This window comes from Apodemus sylvaticus, chromosome 19 (genome assembly GCF_947179515.1).
Source record: "Apodemus sylvaticus chromosome 19, mApoSyl1.1, whole genome shotgun sequence".
NCBI classification, from domain to species: domain Eukaryota; kingdom Metazoa; phylum Chordata; class Mammalia; order Rodentia; family Muridae; genus Apodemus; species Apodemus sylvaticus.
The window spans coordinates 7,984,268-8,002,900 of NC_067490.1; the positions used below are offsets into that span (position 1 = coordinate 7,984,268).

The 18,633-nt window shown below is 49.8% G+C and overlaps 1 protein-coding gene across 1 annotated transcript in view; it reads left to right on the forward strand.

Annotated features, from left to right (window-relative positions):
• Nucleotides 1–18,633, forward strand: part of Glp1r (glucagon like peptide 1 receptor) — a 33,047-nt gene that overhangs the window by 9,711 nt on the left and 4,703 nt on the right. Inside the window, exons 4-11 of the mRNA XM_052163598.1 lie at nucleotides 6,806–6,924; nucleotides 7,283–7,389; nucleotides 11,976–12,129; nucleotides 12,950–13,109; nucleotides 16,585–16,645; nucleotides 17,160–17,229; nucleotides 17,347–17,435; nucleotides 17,793–17,931. Coding sequence (XP_052019558.1) covers nucleotides 6,806–6,924; nucleotides 7,283–7,389; nucleotides 11,976–12,129; nucleotides 12,950–13,109; nucleotides 16,585–16,645; nucleotides 17,160–17,229; nucleotides 17,347–17,435; nucleotides 17,793–17,931 — 899 coding nt within the window. The remainder of the gene's footprint in view (nucleotides 1–6,805; nucleotides 6,925–7,282; nucleotides 7,390–11,975; nucleotides 12,130–12,949; nucleotides 13,110–16,584; nucleotides 16,646–17,159; nucleotides 17,230–17,346; nucleotides 17,436–17,792; nucleotides 17,932–18,633) is intronic.

Below are 18,633 nucleotides of genomic sequence, written 5' to 3' on the forward strand. Positions count from 1 at the left end.
TCAGGTTTAATTTTATTTGAGCAGGAAATAGGTCCTGGTGGTGCCCGTTTATGAGCGAACACGGTTTTATTGCTTTCTCCATGAAGATAACGGCCTCCACACAGGCCCCCTGCCAGCCACCTTCCCTCCCGTCTCACCGGGCTAATTTACTCCTTCCCACCCGTTTTTCGACACCCAGATCAACAGGGTTGCCTCCCCTCTCTTGAGTTGGAGGCACTCTGCCCCCCCCCCCCGCCCCCGAGAGACACCCACCGGATTCACACAGCGCTATCTGTCACTGTACCAGAGGGGCTCCCTGGTCCTACCCAGGGCCGTGGGGGTTGAGCAAGGGGGCGGGGCGTCTCTGGAGCATTCTTAGCCTGCTTCAAGGAGCAGCTAGTGGAGATGCCGCACAGGCACAGCATGAGTTAGGGACAGGAGGCCTTGTCTCTGGCGGGTTCTCTAGAAAACATGCCCAGCGGAGAGTAATGTAATAGAGATCAGCACCCCCAGAACCTGAGGAGAAAGGTGTAGGCTTGGGGCCAGAGGTCCTCTTTTTTGGGGGGGGGGTTGGGGGTTTGGGGTTTTTTGAGACAGGGTTTCTCTGTATAGCCCTGGCTGTCCTGGAACTCACTCGGTAGACCAGGCTGGCCTCGAACTCAGAGATCCACCTGTCTCTGCCTCCCAAGTGCTGGGATTAAAGGCCTGAGCCACCACCACCACCTGCTTGGCCAGAGGTCCTCAAGTTGGCTGGAGTTAGGATAAAGAGGCCACCATCAGGGCCACATAGGGGCAAAGCCACAGCTGGAGTCACAGACTCCAGCAGGGTAGGGGTGAGAGGATGGTAGGCAGGTTCTTTCACCATCATCCTACTGTCTTCTGCTGGTGTCACCTGTTGACCAAACCCAGTAATGGCAGGCTAGACTCATGTGATGCAGGACTAATGCCTTCTGGGGGTGAGAGCAAGGCAGAGGAGTGGGCGGCCTCAGAAAGAACTACATTCAAGCCAATGACCATAGCCAAGCTAAGTCCCTGTCAGGAGCTGGGGACACGCTTGTGTGACATATGCCAGGGAACCGTATGGAACTAGAAAGGTCAACTTTAGGGCCCAAGCAGAGACAGGGTAGAGAGGGAACCCAGAGACATCTTTTTTTTCCTAGGGTGTACCATCAGCACAGGTGACATTGGGGCCAGGCAGGGAGGACAGTCCTAGGCCGAGGGAGGAAGAGGAAAAATGCTCAGGGAGCACGTTGAACATGGGGTCAAGACCTCAGGCCTCAGAGTTCCACGGGGTCCTAAGAAAACCATTCCAGGCTTGCAGTCTGACCCTTATCGTTGTGGACTTGGGAAGTAGGAGAATGGGAGGAGGAGGATGTTGGGAGGAAGTCTGGTCCATACAAGAGAGGAAGATGAGGTCTCTGCGGCCCCTCAGGTCCTTCTGCAGCTCCATTTACCCTGCGGCAGGAACCCACTCCTTCTGTCAGCCCAGCCTTGTTAGCCAGCCTCTCCAGGATCCTACCTGCTTGTTAGCTTAACTCTAATTATATGAGGGTCATAAAATGCTAAGTGGCCTATCACTCCTTAGATGCTCTGATAGGCGGGCTCCCTTGGGTAATGTCTAGCCTGGGAGCTTTGAAAGCAGGCCAGGGTTACCAAGGGGAGACTGAGACCCAAGTCAGGCCTCACAGGAGCTCTGGCCTTGTAAAACCAGGGAGGTAGCAAGGCCTCCGTTGCAACTGCACACCAGACAGTTCCTTCTGGGGATAGTTCCCACTTTACAGATGAGGAAAGCTGAGAGCCAGAGAGGTGGCGTAACACCCCCAAAGTCTTGATACTCCAGGCCTCTCTGTTCCTCATCCCAGAGCTGGTCCCTGCCTTGCCACCCAGCCCCATCCTGGCACATACGGGAGGGGTGCCAGCCTCACTGAGCCTCAGCATCTCCATCTGTGAAATGGGCCCCCCTCCCGCACCCCCACGGCCCTGGCTGGCCACCTCTGTTGCCAGGGTGCAGGAGCTAATAGATTCGTGAGCAGCTCTCCACCGCGTTGAGTGCCCGCCATCCACGTGGAAGGGCGGCTGTTAGCTTGATTACAGACGCCGTGGCAGCTTCCGGGAGGCGAAGTGTTTAATTGGGGGTTTTATTTCCAGCACCAGGGTCGGACTTAATGAAATATCACCGGGCCTCCTGGCTTGCGGCCGCCTGGTTGTCTCCTTGTATTGACTAGACCAAGCCAAGCTCTTGGCTGTGATTGGCCAGCTCCTCACGGGCCAGATAAAGCTGGGCTGATAAGCAGGGCCTTGCCCAGACCACCTACCTCCAGCCAAGAAGGGCATTTGGGAACCCTGGGCTCAGCCAGTGTCCAGCTGTGGCTTTTAATATTTGATGTTAATGAGGGCTAACTGACAGATGAACTTGCAGTCTGGGCTTCTCTGATCTCTTTAAGCCAGAGAGGCCCACACCACCTCCCCACATCCAAACTGGCCCTCAGCAGAGATCCCAGAGCTATGCAGGCTGTCTGGGGGCCATGATGGTGTGCGTGGAAATCCAAGCCCAGGCACCTGGCCACGACTGACTCTTGGGCACAACCCCAGCGGCTAAGCTTTGTCTTTTGCAGGCAGAGAGCTGAGAGTTAGAACCCTGCCCATGTGTCTTCCTATCTCCACAATCCTGAACAGGCCTCTTGGTGTCTCAGAGGCTCAGTGTTTTCATCTGTAAAGTGGGGTTAATCATGCCTCCCTGGGGAGGTGGCTCTGATGTTCTAAGGTGCTGGCACACAGTAGGTCTTCAAAACTTGATTCTGTGAGTAAGTAGTCTTCAGAGGCAGCAAGCACATAGGGAAGAAGCCTACAATTGTACAATGAATGCCCCCTGTGTGCACAATGCATGGAGAGTACAGTGCCTACTGTGTGCATGGTGCATGGAGAGTACAGGACCTACTGTGTGCATAGTGCATGTAGGGGTTAGTCCCTACTATGTGCATGGTACATATAGGGTACAGTACCCACTGTGTGCACCATGTATGTAAGGTACAGTGCCTACTGTGTGCATAGTGCATATAGGACATGGTGCCTACTGTATGCTGGGGTCTGTGCCCTATTGCTATGTTTTCTCCATTATCTTATTTCCCAAGCTTCCTTCTCCCTACCCCACTCCCTACTCCCCGTCATACAGACAGGCTGCAGAGCAGGATCTGATACTTGTTCATTTCCACAAAATTGGTTTGGCTCCCCATCACCATTGGGGGGGCATCTACCGCCAAAGACAGGTTGGTCATCTACCAGAAGACTGGACTCCAGAAGGGATTTTAAGTATCCACACCGCAGATCATAGAAGCATTTGGGGACCTGAGGATGGCCCTTCGAGACGCTAGAATGAGAGCATGCTCCTGCCTTCCCCAGCCATTTGTAAGTTCCTTAGAGATGTCCCCAGCAGTCAGCTGCGGCAAGATGAGGCGCCTTCAGATCCTCAGGGCTTTGTCAGAGTCTGAAAACATAGGGTCCAAGCCAAGGAGACGGCTTAGTTGACAAAGTTCCTGCTTTAAAGATCAAGAACACCTGAGTTTAGATTCCTGGCTTGTAAAAAGTTGGGCATGGTAGGGTGTGCCTGCACAGGGGAGGAGCTGGCTGGTCAGCTAGGCTAGCCCAAGAGAGCTCCAGCTTCAGTGAAGATCCTGTCCAAAAAGTAAGGTGGTTGTGGGGGAGACAGCTGACATCCACCATCAACTTCTGGCCTTTGTGCACATATGTACACATGTATGTGTCCCTGCACACACATGCATGTGCACAATACACACATAGACACAAACACACACACATACATACACACACGCAGACACACACAAGGTTCTTCTAACACTGTTATTATTGCAAAGCTGATTTATTCCAATAAATTCCTCCTCCTTGAGAGGGACCCCTTCTTCAGGGGATATTCATGAAGGGAAGAGAGAAAGATGAAGAGAGGTGTGAAGACTAGGCACAATGGGCGTTGGGTGGCAGCATTGGTGGTGAGAATAAGGCCTGATTGACAGGCACATGATTGCACTGGAAGAGGGCTGTCCCAGGACCCACAGGAAGTCTCCCTGGCACATAACAATAGCCTCAGACACTGGGAAATTGGGCTTCTGTACTGAAAGTCTACCCCTGGAGGCAGGGGTCCCTTGGGTGTGCCTCCCACAGGGTACAGCTGCTACTCTGCCATATGTATATATGCATCTATGTATATGTGCATATGTATGTGTATATAAGTATATGTGCATATGGTATATATGTATATATGATGTATATATTATATATGATGTATATGTGTGTATATATATATGTGTGTATATGTGTCTATGTCTATATGTGTATATATGCATATATGTGTGTATATGTGTATATATGTGTATGTGTCTATGTCTATATGTGTATATATGCATATATGTGTGTATGTGTATACATGTATATGTGTATATATGTGTATATATGTGTATATATGTGTATATATGTGTATGTGTCTATGTCTATATGTGTATATATGCATATATGTGTGTATATGTGTATATATGTATGTGTGTATATGTGTATATATGTGTATGTGTCTATGTATATATGTGTATATATGCATAAATATGTGTATATATGTATGCGTGTATGTGTCTATATGTGTTTATGTATGTATGTATATGTGTGTGTGTGTGTGTGTGTGTGTGTGTGTGTGTATTAATCAGCCTTTTCCTACTGACACTCTCCTCACTTTAACACTGACCAGCCATGGCCACCAAGGGCTCCTGGTGACTTCTGTGTCCTCCCTGTTCCTTTCCAAAGTGCCTGCCGCCCACAGCCCACAGCTGGTCCTTCAAGTCTTTTGCTCTTTAAAACTATTTGTATCACATTTCTTTGCTCTTTTAGGGCAGGCACGTGTGACAGCATCCACATGGAGGTCAGAGGGCGGCTCGTAGGAGCTGCTTCTTCCCTCCTCTCATGTGAGTCCTAGAGATGGAACTTGGGGCGGCAGGCTTGGTAGCAGGCGTCTCTTCCTGCTGATCTGTCTAGCCAATCCAAGTCTGTTAGTCTTGCAGAATCTAAATCTTCTACCTCAGCCCCTGACTTTGGCTGCGGCCCTCCTCACTCTCCTGGGCGAATCTCCCTCCTTCAACTGCTTGGTTATTGACCTGCACCCCTGTTCCTTGGCCCAGGTGAAAGACTGAAGTTCTCCGTAGGGAGGCAATGGGTGAGGCCTTTCCTAGGCACACCGCACTCTGCTGCTGCTTGTACATTGAGTCTGGGGCCTAAATTCGCTCCTCCCCACTATCTCCCTAGACAGGTCCACAGCAGGATGTAGTGGGTTGGCCTAATGTCATTTGTATTCTAATGTTAATTTGTGTCCCCCAAAACTGTTTGCCCCAAGACTAGAGAGTCTATACATAAGACACTGAGGGACACTGCCCGCAGTTAATTCTGACTGGTAAATTAAGACGTCAGCGGCTAATGGCTGGGGAGAAGAGGCATAGAGGAGGGGAGAGGAAAAGCCACCATGGGAGAGAGAGGAGAAAGGAGAGCCACCATGGGCCAGGGGCCAGAGAACGTGGCTCAGGGGGCTGCCTACATGGAGCTGCCTACATGGAGCTCAGAGCTGCCCAGAGGAAGCACGGTAAATAGCATGGGTGATGGACAGGAGATGGATTCTAAGAGCATGGAGGGTAGGCAGTTGCCCAGCTGCTGCGCTGATTAAGGCATACTAAAATATAAAGGCTGTGTGCGTGTCCATCATCTGGGCACATAAACCATTAAGGAGGGAAGGAATCCCATGTTGGGATTTTACTATAGTAGGGTATGATGGGGACTCCCCAGAACCCCAATATTCAAGTGAGTGTGAAGACCACAGGTGACCACCCACCCCCTGCTCTGTGGAAATGGGGTCCTGCCCCTGTGGGTCTCCCTTCACGCTGCTCTCCTCTGAGAGCTGATGGAGGGGAGGGTCTAGATGGTTGCCTTCTTTCAGAGAAGCCGGCCTCAAAGAGCCATTTCCTTCTTGAATATAGGGCCCTGGGGCTACTTGAAGGAGCAAGCTCTGTTTCTCCATCTGAAGGGAATGATAGATACAACAGCACCATGAGACTTTGTGTTCCTTTTAGAAGTCTTTAAAAGGAAGTCTGAATCTTCTCAGACTGGGGGTCCCTGGGCAGGCCCCCGTAGGGAACCATATCTCCTCAGACTGGGACTCATTGGACAGGCCATGTCTCCTCAGACTGAGGCTCCCTAAGTAGAGATTACTTTACTTCAGTCTCAAGAGTTTAATACCAGCTTTGTTCTTAGACCCGTCTATCCTCAAAGAATACAGGAAGGCAAGGGATCCTGAGCCAGGAAGATTAGACATCATGAAGGGTGACTGTGATCGGCAGAGCCCTTCTGCTCAGCACCGGACCTTGTCAACAGTATGACTTGAGGCCGGAATATAGGACATAGTTCCGAACTACATTTATCTTGTCTGAAAGGCACAGATTCACTCAACTGTGTCTTTGGGTGGCTAGGAGGAATAGCTGAGGTGGCCGGGTCATCCTCACCTTGGTGATCTCTTCTCATATACCTGGACCATTATGGGTACTGCGTGCATTCGTGCGTACATGTGCGTGCGTGTGTGTGTGTGTGTGTGTGTGTGTGTGTGTATGTATGGTGTGGTGTGTGTGTGCATTTGTGTGTGCATGCGATGTGATTCCTGTTACTAACTCAGAAGAGTTAGCTCTAACGGAGCAGGGTGCTCTCCAAGAAAGGAACGGACAAAGACAGCATTGGGTGGGCTGCTCATCTCTAGGCTGAGCCTCAGATGTCATGTCTTCCTGCTCAGTGCTCCAAGGCCACGTGTACCGGTTCTGCACAGCTGAGGGCCTCTGGCTACATAAGGACAACTCCAGCCTGCCCTGGCGGGACCTGTCGGAGTGCGAAGACTCCAAGCGCGGGGAGAGGGTGAGCTCAAGGGTTCTGAGCCTGGGAGGGGCAGCTTCACGGAAGCAGAGGCTCTAGGCCTCGGGTGGGGCGGCTGCTGTCACATCATCAGTCCCCCACTTCCCGTGATGTGGTACCTCTGCTGTCTGGCCAAAGGATGGGTCCTTGGAACCAGGAACCTGGTTCACCTTGGAACCAGGCCGCAAACATCCCGGGGCCACTGCATGGGCCATTCTCTTTCTTGATTCTAGAATCCCGAGTGGGGCCCCAGGGCACCTCACATCCTCGGACCCTAGAATGAAGTACTTGGGAGGGGATGCCCATGCACCCATAAAGCCCACGGGCCCTACACACACCCGCATGTCCCTCTGTCACACAGAACTATCCTGAGGAGCAGCTCCTGTCGCTGTACATTATCTATACGGTGGGGTATGCCCTTTCTTTCTCTGCCCTGGTCATCGCTTCAGCCATCCTTGTTGGCTTCAGGTAAGGAGCGGCTCAAGACTGGGAGGGAGGGGGCTGCCTCCTGCTCAGTTCCCTAAGAGAGGAATTTCAAACCAAAGCAACCAGAGGGCCCTGCTCTCTAGAACTTTCTGGAAAGCATGAGGTTAAAAACAGACACACAGACACATACTACATACCACACATACCATACCACACACACACAGACACATACTACATACCACATACACCACACTACACACTTACACCCCACATACATCCCACACACATATACACATACTACACACATACATACATACATACATACACACACACACCACTCACACACGCACACACATGTACTCGCTCACGCACACAGCCACAAACCCATAGTACATACCAGGTCTCTGTGGGACCTGTACTCATGTGCCCAACACAATACATGTATTAAAACTATTTAAAACTAATATATAAAAAATATTTATTAAGAATAAATATTTAATAAGAACAGGGAATATGGTTTTTCTCCTGCCTCTAAAGCATCTGGTATAATCCTGGTCATACAGTCAGTGCTCAATAAATGCATTCATTGACTGAGTGTAGTGTTAGCTACTTCTATATACCTCAGAGATAATATGCAAGAATGGTTTCAGAGTAAAAGCATTTGTCTGAGCTCATGATTTTGGAGGCTTCATTCTCTGGCCACTTAGTCCTCAGGGAATTAGCTAGAAACTCAGGGCCATGAGATTGTGTGTCAGAGGGAGCTGTTCATCGCCTGATGGACAGGAGGTAGAGAAGGGGAGGGGCTGAAGATGAAGTATATTCTTCACACAGTGACTTACTTTTTTCAATTTGGCTCCGCCCCCAAAGGGTTCACCACTCCAGAAATAGCGCCACAATACAAATAAATCTACACATTCCAGAGATAGTTCACAACCAAATCACTTCAGATATTCTTTTATTATGAACAATTTCAGAGACTCAGAAGTATAGGGGAAATACATATAGCAGACCCCATTACGGATGGTTGTGAGCCACCATGTAGTTGCTGGGATTTGAACTCAGGACCTTCGGAAGAGCAGTCAGTGCTCTTAACCAATGAGCCATCTCTCCAGCCCAGTAGACTCTGTTGATACTTTTAAGCATGTTTAAGCATGCGCATCCTGCTATGATTTCGAGGGGTGGGAATCCATCTTTACATTCTCGTGAGATCCATTCAGATGCAAGTTGTTCTATTTTGTTCATTTGAGCCATCCCCTCCCCCAGCCCTGTATTTCTTTGTCACCATGCAGTTTGTGGATAGTTGCCATGTTTTGTGGAGGGTTCTCTCTGAATCACAAACCTTACAACAATGTGGTCCTCCTGTGATTCTTACCTGTATATTTCCTTCAGGTATACCCCTAGAGGTAAAACAGCCACTGACAACCAACCGCCTGGCCTTTAGTGTTCGGTTAACAGTGTTAGGTTGCTTCCCAGGTGGCTGCTGCCAGGTGGCACTTTGGTACCAGTGACGAAGTTTCCCTGTGTTTCACACTGCACCCACATTTAGCATTTTCAGAATTAAGCAATGTTAATTTTTTTGTGTGTGTGTGGTTTTTTGAGACAGGGTTTCTCTGTGTGGCCCTGGCTGTCCTGGAACTCACTCTGTAGACCAGGCTGGCCTCGAACTCAGAAATCTACCTGCCTCTGCCTCCCAAGTGCTGGGATTAAAGGCGTGCACCACCACTGTCCGACTTCAATGTTAATCTATAAAGCATGTAAAAGGTCTTCTTATGATTGTAGTTTGCTTATCTTTGACCCTTAGAGAAAGTAAGTGGGTTTTTGTTTGTTGGTTTTTTTCATCTTTTTCTTTTCATATTTTAGTCTATGAATTGCTTCATAAATTAGTCTATGTTTACTGCTTTTTTAAAAAAAATAGTTTATTTGGCTTTTGTGGCTAGTTGTAGGCGTTTATCTGGATATTAACCTACTTAGTAGGCATACTTAATCTAAGTATTAAGTTTTAATAGAGATATAGTTAATCTACACTTATTTATAATTCTATGGTGCCTTTTATACACAGGCAGTCTGCATTTAAATGAAATGAAATTGGTCAAGTTTATTGATAAGTAGAATGCATCAATAAGAATTATTGATTAACAAAAGTTAATCTTATCAATTGATAGACACTAATGTTTTCATTAAAGACACCACAAGGGTCCCCAGATTTGTAAGTTGGTTTCTGTCATTTGCAATCCTTTTCTATTGGTCTGTTTAGCTACCCTAGTCCCAAACCACAGCGCCTTGTCTCCTAAAGATTTATTAGAAATTTAAGGTCTTAGGCCAGCAAGTTGGCTCAGCGTGTAAAGGCTCCTGCTGCCAAGCCTGATGACCCGAGTTTCATTCCTGGAATCCACCGTGAAGGAAAGAGGAAAGAACTGACTCCCTCAAACTTATTCCCAGACTTCTGGCGGCACACAAGTGTTCAGGCATGCATGATCCAAAACACCACACACACACACACCAAACCAATTAATGTAATAAAATGTTTTTTTAAAGAACAAATAAAAATAAATCCTAACTCTCTGGCTGCAGGGTTAAACATTTGACACTCACAGTGAGAACCTGGGTTTGAATCCCTGGAGCCTTTCTCTCCCTTCTCTCTCTTGGGAGAAGCCGGATATGGCTGGGGGCATGCGTTTGTGTTTGTTTCTGTGCACTCCTGCAGAGGCACAGAAGGCAGAGACAGCAACGAGCTAAGAAGCTCAGGGGCTGGCCAGCCTGGTGTCGGGAGGAGTGGGCAAGAGATTCTGTCTCAAACATGATGGGAGGGGAAGATTAACACACCAGAGTTAGCCTCTGGCCTCTGCACATGCTCACACACGAGCATGCACATATACATGTAGGCCTCATACATACACACAGAGGCATCCTAGCTCTCTTACAACAGAGACTCCTATGTTGTGATTCCTTTTGCATGTTGATTGTTTTGAGACAGAGTCTCATGGAATCTGGGCTAGCCTTGAACTTGCTATATGTAGCTGAGGCTGGCTTTGACTCTCAATTCCCCTGCCTCTACCTTCCAAAGTGCTGGGATTATAGGTGTGCATAATCATGCCCAGTTAGGGGTTGTGGTTTTGCTGAAACCCAGGGTCTTGTTTTGTAGCCTAGACTTGCCTCAAACTCCTAATCCCCCTGCCTCAGCCTCCCATGTGCTGGGATTATAGGAAAGGGCCACTTGACTACCTGTGCTATCTCTGACCTTTAGCTATTCTTTATAAATCTTTTCAGTACCTTGGAAAAAGTTGACATTTTATTGCAGCTGTTTGAATTCATTGTTCAACATGGGACAGTGACATTTCTGTTCATGAGTGACTATGTATGTCCCATAAATTTGAGACTTCTCTAATAATTTTGAGCCAATTTTATCATGTGGTCCACAATGATCTTACCAATCCTCTTGCTAAAGATAGTTTCTGGAAATCAAATAGAACCTTGTGAGTGAGTCTTCCATTTCTTTTTAGTGAGCATTGCTAGAATGTATTAGGGAGCCCATCACTGGGACCGTTGAGACGTTATAGTTCATCCGTACCTTGTTCTGGTGTTTCTCTGAAGATTTCATCTATAAGCCATAACCAGTTCCAGTTCACCTCTTCCGTGGCCCTGTTGTAGGGTGAGATCTGTAAATAGTCATTAGGGGTGACACATCCTCACCTGGCTGCTGAATTTAAAGGAAAGAGTGGCTGAGTTCCTCCATTAAGAATGATGCTGGCTTTTGCTCCAGAGATAGCCTTTATCAAATGGAGTGCCCTTGGGTTTCCAAGTTTGCCACACAGTGGGGTGTGTGTGTGTGTGTGTGTGTGTACGTATGTACGTGCATACATGCATGTGCTCTCCACATAGATTGCATACCAAACATGTGGAAACTGAAGAGGAACATCAGGTGTCCCGCTCCGTCTCTCAGTGCGACATACTTTTTTCCATATTTGCCTGAGAACGGGCTCTCTCACTGGACATAGAGCTGGGCTGGCAACCAGCAAACCCCAGCGGTCTTCTGTTCTCTACGCCCCACCTCCTCTCCAGCACTGAGGTTCGAGGTGTGCACGCTTGCTTTTTTACAGGACTGCTGGGGATCTGAACTGAGGGCCTCATGCCTGCACTGGGAACACACTGGTACCCACTGAGCCATCAGCCCTGCTAACACACTAGTACCCACTGAGCGGGCTCCTGAGCCCTGCTACATATTTTTACCTGAGAGTATACATTGTATCCATTTCCTTTTGAATTCTTACTGTGTGCCTAGAGCCACTTTGCCCCAGAGAACAGTCCAGAAACATCTTGTCCTAAAGAATCAAAACTCCCATTGGGAAGACTAATCCTGACACATATGTTGCTTTGGTTTACACATAACCTTGAAAGACAGCACCACAGCAAGGGGCAGAAGTGAGCGGTGACTGCACAGTTGAGGGCCTCATAGACAGGCAGGGCATCAGAGATTTTCACGGTTGTGAGGAAGAAAGACATTCTCAGAGGAAGGAAGATGTGAGCATATTCCCAGAGATGGATACATGCCTGGTGTGTATGTAAGTGGGCTGGCCAGAGAGCCAGTGTTGGCCGTCATGCCAGGCACGGGCTCTGCTTTCTCTCTTCAGACACTTGCACTGCACCAGGAACTACATCCACCTGAACCTGTTTGCATCCTTTATCCTCCGGGCACTGTCCGTCTTCATCAAAGATGCCGCCCTCAAGTGGATGTATAGCACAGCTGCCCAGCAGCACCAGTGGGATGGGCTCCTCTCCTATCAGGTGGGTGACGCAGCTTGGGGAGCCTGGGAGGGGAGGACATTGGTCAAGGAGTCTACTTCATAGGCATTGGACGGATGAAAACAAAAAGTAGCCCAGATGTGGCCTTAGGGAGTTCCTGCATGATGGGAGAAGCAGTTCATTATCAGGGAATCCCCAGTGTGATGGGAATCCACCATGGGAAACTCCTAGTCTGGTGGCAGAGGTAGTACACCATGAGGAGCCCCAAGTGTGATGAGAGAGGCAGTCTAGCTTGGGGAGTCCTAGTTAGATGGGCGAAGGCAGTTCACCATGGAAAACCCCTAGTTTGATGGGAGAGGCTGTCTACCCAGACAGACCTAGTTTGATGAGACAGAACACCTTAAGAGACCCCTAGTCTGATGGAGGAGACATTCTACCACGGAGAGTCCCTAGTGTGATGGGAGAGGTAGTTCAACACATGGAGCCCCTAGTCTGATGGAAGAGGCAGTCTGCCTTGGGCAGGTAAGAGACTCTGCCATAGGGAGTTCAGTCTGCTGCAGACCCAAGTTTGAATCTCAGCTCTGCCTTGTACTGGCTGCATACTAGTCCAGACACATCCCATGACTTCTCCAGGGCTCAGTTCTCCCTCCCAGCAGGGGGGGGGGCAATGGCAGGTGGTTTCTTCTCAGGAGAGAGAGGGTTCAATGACCTAAGGTGGAGAGAGTTCCCAGTAGTGACCCTGGCCATATGAAAGCCCCTTCATATGGTAGGACAGTGGCCAGGCCAGGCCCATCGAGGAGTGACTGACAGGTGGGGCAGGAGGCAGGGCTACTGTTCCCATGGGACCCTTCTTTGCCTCTAGGACTCTCTAGGCTGCCGACTGGTGTTCCTGCTCATGCAGTACTGCGTGGCGGCCAACTACTACTGGCTGCTGGTGGAAGGCGTGTATCTGTACACGCTGCTGGCCTTCTCGGTGTTCTCGGAGCAGCGCATCTTCAAGCTGTACCTGAGCATAGGCTGGGGTAAGGCCCACAGTCATTCACCTTACAACCTTCATGGAGACCTTCAGCAAGGGCTGGGAGACCCTACCCTACCATATATAGAGATATATATGTTTGCGTGTACATATATTATGTATCACATATCACATTTTATATCATATATCACATATCATATATATTATATCCCACATATCACATTTAATGTCATATATTGTATATAGTATATCCTATATCACATATCATATATTATGTATTATATCTCACATATCACATTTAATGTCATATATCACATATCATATTGTATATCATATGTCATACATTATATTATCTTATATATTATATATTATGATATATGATATTATATGTATATATTGTATATATCTTTTCTTAGTAAATTCCATTCTCATATGGCCAAATATAACCCCTCCCTCAACCCTCTTAGCCCTGCCACTACACCACTAGAAGTCAGGACACTGTCCTCAGATACTTCTCTCTTTGGGAGAGTGCTTCAAACCCAGTGCAGGGCAACCTGAGGTCCTGTGGGAGATGCTACATCCTGGGCCTCATGGTGGCCAAGGGGTAGGCAAGTGGCCAGGATACGGGATAACCTAGGATACCACTGTGGCGATGAAGCAGAGGACGCAGGGGAGAGCCAAGCTGGGAGGGGTGGCCAGCCGAGAACAAGGGTGGGCTGCGGATGTGCCTGGAGCCCAGCTGGAAAGGCGCTAGCCAAAAACAGAGAAAGAACCATCGGGCCTTTTTTTTTCTTTCCTAGAACATTTCTAGTTGTGTTTCTACCTCTCGCTGCATGGGGGTCTCATGGAGGACAGGGAGGGATGTAGCTTGGTTGGGGTGGGGCTGGGTGGGTTGTAGCCCTGTGGTAATAAGGAGACAGATGGAGGCAGCCCCCCCCTAGAGGGACCAGGGGGTCCCCCCACTGGGACAGACAGAAGACAGGACTGTGCTCAGCCCTTCTTAACCTATCCTTGAAGTTCCAGAGTTTTCTTCCGCATGCTGACCCATTAGTCCCTAGAGCTGTTCAGATCCCTCCTAGCCTTGGCTTCCAGAGACTTCTCAGCTTAGTCACAGCAGACTGAGCTCTCCCATACTAAGACCTGGACAGCAACAAGGCCTTAAAGACAGAGTAGGTATTGGGTCACAAGAGGCTCCTTGCTTCCCAGGCCTTGTTGTCACCTTGTCAAGCTCAGGTCTTAACTTCTGCTTTCCTCCCAGCCCTCTGCTGATTCTGCTGAGGAGGCTTAGATCTCTAAACAGATAAAAGTGGCCCTGGCTTCAGCATCCAGAGATCCCTGATGGCCCCTGTCCTTCCTCTTCTTCCAAGACCCATCCCGTCCTACTAGATCTTTCCTTCCTTCCTAACCCCCTCTATCCTGCCAGGCAACCCCACCAGGTGGGGCATCTGGAGAGTCCTGATGCTCCCTAGGGGTGGGTGTAAGGACAGACCATTAAGGAACTCAGGGAAGGGCTTCCTCTGTGTGGGGGACAAATAGTGTCTGTCCATTCTGGGAAATAACATCAGCGCTGTTTGGATCTGTCACCATAGCAACCCAAGGGCAGGACCAACCAAAGGGATGTGTACAGAAAAGCCGGGAGTTGGTAGGGGGTCAGTGGAGATAGAGGATGCCACGGAATTCTCAAAGTAGGAGATGGGGAAGAGGCTGCCAGGTCTTTCTTGCTATTCTAGCTCAGGGCTCAGAACCCTTGGGGTCTCTTTCCCAACCAGAACATCTTTTCTTGAGGAAGTGGAGTAGGGAGAGGAAGGATCAGAGAGAAGACAAGAGTCACAGAGATGATCTGCATGGCGCCAAGAGGCCTAGCCCAAGTCAGGCAAAGCAACTTCCGGCTTCCTGTGCAGTTGAACTGATGAAATGCAGCCTGCAGGGATTGTGCCGCCTTGGCAGGTGCAGGGCTCTGCGCCTGTTTCTTCACCAGGGCCTTGTTCGCCAGATGTTAATGAATGGATGAAGCTCACCAGGAGTAGCTGGTGGCATGAGCAAGCTCTCTCATGCTAGAGCGAGGCTCAGAGAGAAGGAACAACGGCCAGTGCAGGACAAACAGCTGGAAGTCCCTGTACTTGGATGGTCCAAGAAATGGCATGTTCTTGTCCAGAGAGCTTCCCTTCTCTTGATGATATATTTACTCCATTCCTACTGAGCATATTCTATAGGACAGGGTCTTCTCTATGCCCCCAGGTCCCTCCTAGGTTACCTCATTATTTATTCAGCCCCATGAAGACCTGGTTATAAAGTATCATGGATGTTAGAATGGCTGGTCTGTGTAAAAATAAACAGGATGGGGCAAGATAGCTCCCTTGATGAAAGTGCTCAGTGTGCCATCATGAGGACGGGAGTTCGAGTCCCCAGAACTCCCACAAAGAAGCTGGAAAAGATGCTGGGGAGACAGAAGGATGCTCAGGACTTCCTGGCCAATCAGCTTAACTTAATTAGTAAACTCCAGGTTCCAGTGTGAGACTCTGACTCAGAAAGAAGAGACAGATCCTTAGGAATTGCCGGAGGTTGTGCTCTGGCCCTCACATGCACACTTTTGCACACGCACCCTCAGACCTAGACAGGGACACACACACACACACACACACACACATGCATTAATATGCACACTGTGTCCTACTTTATACACCTGCGTGACCCACTTGAGAAAGGCACAGGTAGGAAGCAGGTAATGAGAACATTGGTGCAAAAATCCACTGAGGGTGTCTGGAGTGGCTATCGGCTTGCAGCCCCAGATCTGTTCCTTCCTGTGTCCTTCCCTCCGCACCCATGGCCTCGTCTTCCATGAGAGGGTGAACATCCCACCTGCTGGTTAACCAGCCCAGACCCGGCTCCAGGATGAACGGGGCTCCTGCTCTACTGCTTACATCTTAGACGCCAGCTGGATTGTGTTTCCATTCCTGTATAACAGCGACCTCTGAACGCTGCTGCCACTTAGAGCACCAAACTGTGCTCTCACAGTCCCTGGGCTCAAAACTCTTGAATTCAACATGGCTACGCATCCCTAACTCAGAATGTCCAGCTGGAGCTGTCTGTTAGAGTCGCTGCCATACAGGGCTTGGCTGGGGACTCAGCCTCCAAGCTCAGTCACGGAGCTGTGGGTAGGAGCCCTCTATTCCTCTTTATAGGGACCTCTGTAGTCAGAGACAATACTTGGTATGACAACTCCTCCTTCCTCCATTCCCCCAACTGAGAGAGAAAGAGAGGGAGGCAAATCCTGGTAGATGACCTGATACACGGAGGGGGTGGACCATGAAGAGGTCTGCATGGAAGGATGCAGAGCATGAGTCTGAAACCCTGAACCTCCATCCTCCCCAGCACTCAGATCGGCCTGTTTTAGGGCCAGGAAGGGAGAGAGACTTGGGGCATGAGGGGTCTGGGATGTGGAGATCACCTGGGCACTGTGGCAACAGCTCTGACCTGCCAGCTCCGATCTTCTCCCTCTCTGTCTTCCCTCCCTCCTCTAGGAGTTCCGTTGCTGTTCGTTATCCCCTGGGGCATTGTCAAGTATCTCTATGAGGACGAGGGGTGAGTGAGCCTCCTGCTACAGGAGACTGATGTGCTGGGGTCTCACACTTCTCAGCTCTGGGAGTCTTGAACCCTGGAGCATACGTTTATTACCTGTCGGGAGGATCCGTGGGGTCAGCAGGAGTTTAGCGTATGAATCCAGTCTCTAATGTCCACTTCCTGAACCTGCCCTGGCATGGTAGGATGATCAATATCTCTGGCCTTTGTAGTCCGTGGTGCCTCCCTGATGGGTTTTCTGAACATCAGCCTGTTGTTTTGTGTATGAAGCTGGGAAGGCATGTGACTGTTTGCTGAGGTCCGTGAAGATGGGGGGCAGGCATGGGTATCTCTGTGTGTAACCATGTATTGAGGATTTGGGGCTGGGGACAGGGCACGGGGTGCATTTGCAGAGCTCTGCTAGATCTGCGGCTGGGTGTAGCACCTTGCTTGGCCCCGGGCACATGTGCTGTGCTAGCCCCCCAAGGGCTCCATGAATCCAGCCGAGTGCCTTATGTGCCCGTCTCTTCCTCCCCAGCTGCTGGACCAGGAACTCCAACATGAACTACTGGCTCATCATCCGCTTGCCCATTCTCTTTGCTATCGGCGTAAGTGGCAGAGTTGGGGGTTGGAGCGGAAGCTGGCGCACCTGGACTGTGACCGGGCTGATGGCTGGGAGAGAGATGAGAGCTCCCGACACCCCCTCCCCCTCGTGTGTTCTACAGGTCAACTTTCTTATCTTCATCCGGGTCATCTGCATCGTGGTCTCCAAACTGAAAGCTAATCTCATGTGCAAGACTGACATCAAATGCAGGTATGTTAACCAAGATGGCTATGGGGGTGAGGGAGGGGCGCCCTCAGCCTTCCCTTCCGGCAGAGATAGAATCTGGGGTGCCTGTTAGGAACCCTGTGTAACACTCTTTTTCCATCCAGGCATGGTTTATAACCCCTAACCTTTCCCCTCACTCTATTCTTAGCAGCCCCTGGACTTTTGAAGTCTTGACCTCTGCCCCCATCCCACACACCCCTGCAGCAGCCAGTCCTGGGGTATTTCAGGGAAGAGAGTCCATGACTCGGCAGAAACAGGGAGGTGGTGGTGTAGACACAGAGAGGAAAGCACAGTCTGTGCACAATGACCAGAATGACCCCGGTGGTCTTGCCCTCTCTCCAGACTCGCCAAGTCCACTCTGACGCTCATCCCGCTTCTGGGGACACATGAAGTCATCTTCGCCTTTGTGATGGACGAGCACGCCCGGGGGACCCTGCGCTTCGTCAAGCTGTTCACAGAACTCTCCTTCACGTCCTTTCAGGTGACCTAAACCTGGAGTCACTTGCCTGGGATGTCCCTAAGCGAGGGAGGGGAAGGCATCAGCCTGCCTGGTGCAGATGGGAGAAATCGGTAGGCTGAGACCTGGGAAAACAACCCTGGCCCCAAGTCACGCAGTTGGGGCAGAGCCAGAGCGAGTGTCCCCAGGTATTTGGACATATAAATCTAAATCGCCTTCTCTGGAAGTCTATGGAACAAAGAGACCTCCCAGATGTGGACCTGGGCGTCTGCACATCTGGGCGTCTAGAGAAAGGCACGGCCATCCACTAGCATCCTGCCAGGCAGTTTATACACACAATGCATCCAGTTCTCACAGTTGAGAGATTGCCCCCGTTTGACATAACTGGGAACTGTGGCCCAGAGATGTAAAAACAAGATTTCCAAGGTGTTGTGTGGCTCTTCCTGGAGAGACACGAACAGACAGACATCTCTTCACCCCAGATAGCATACTGACAGCCAACCAATGAAAAGATTCCACTGAAGTCTAGTAGAGTCAATGAGTTTGTTGGGGTTGGATACAGGATCATGGGTGTCTCCAAGACAGCAGAATCATTGAAAAGCCCACCCCACCATGGCTGATAACTCAAGGAAGATGCAGCCCTGAAGCTCCCTGCACAATTTTCAGGCAGTTCCACGGAGCAGAGCCTCCTCTCTGTAACTGCTGACTACTCCTCTAACCCGGTGG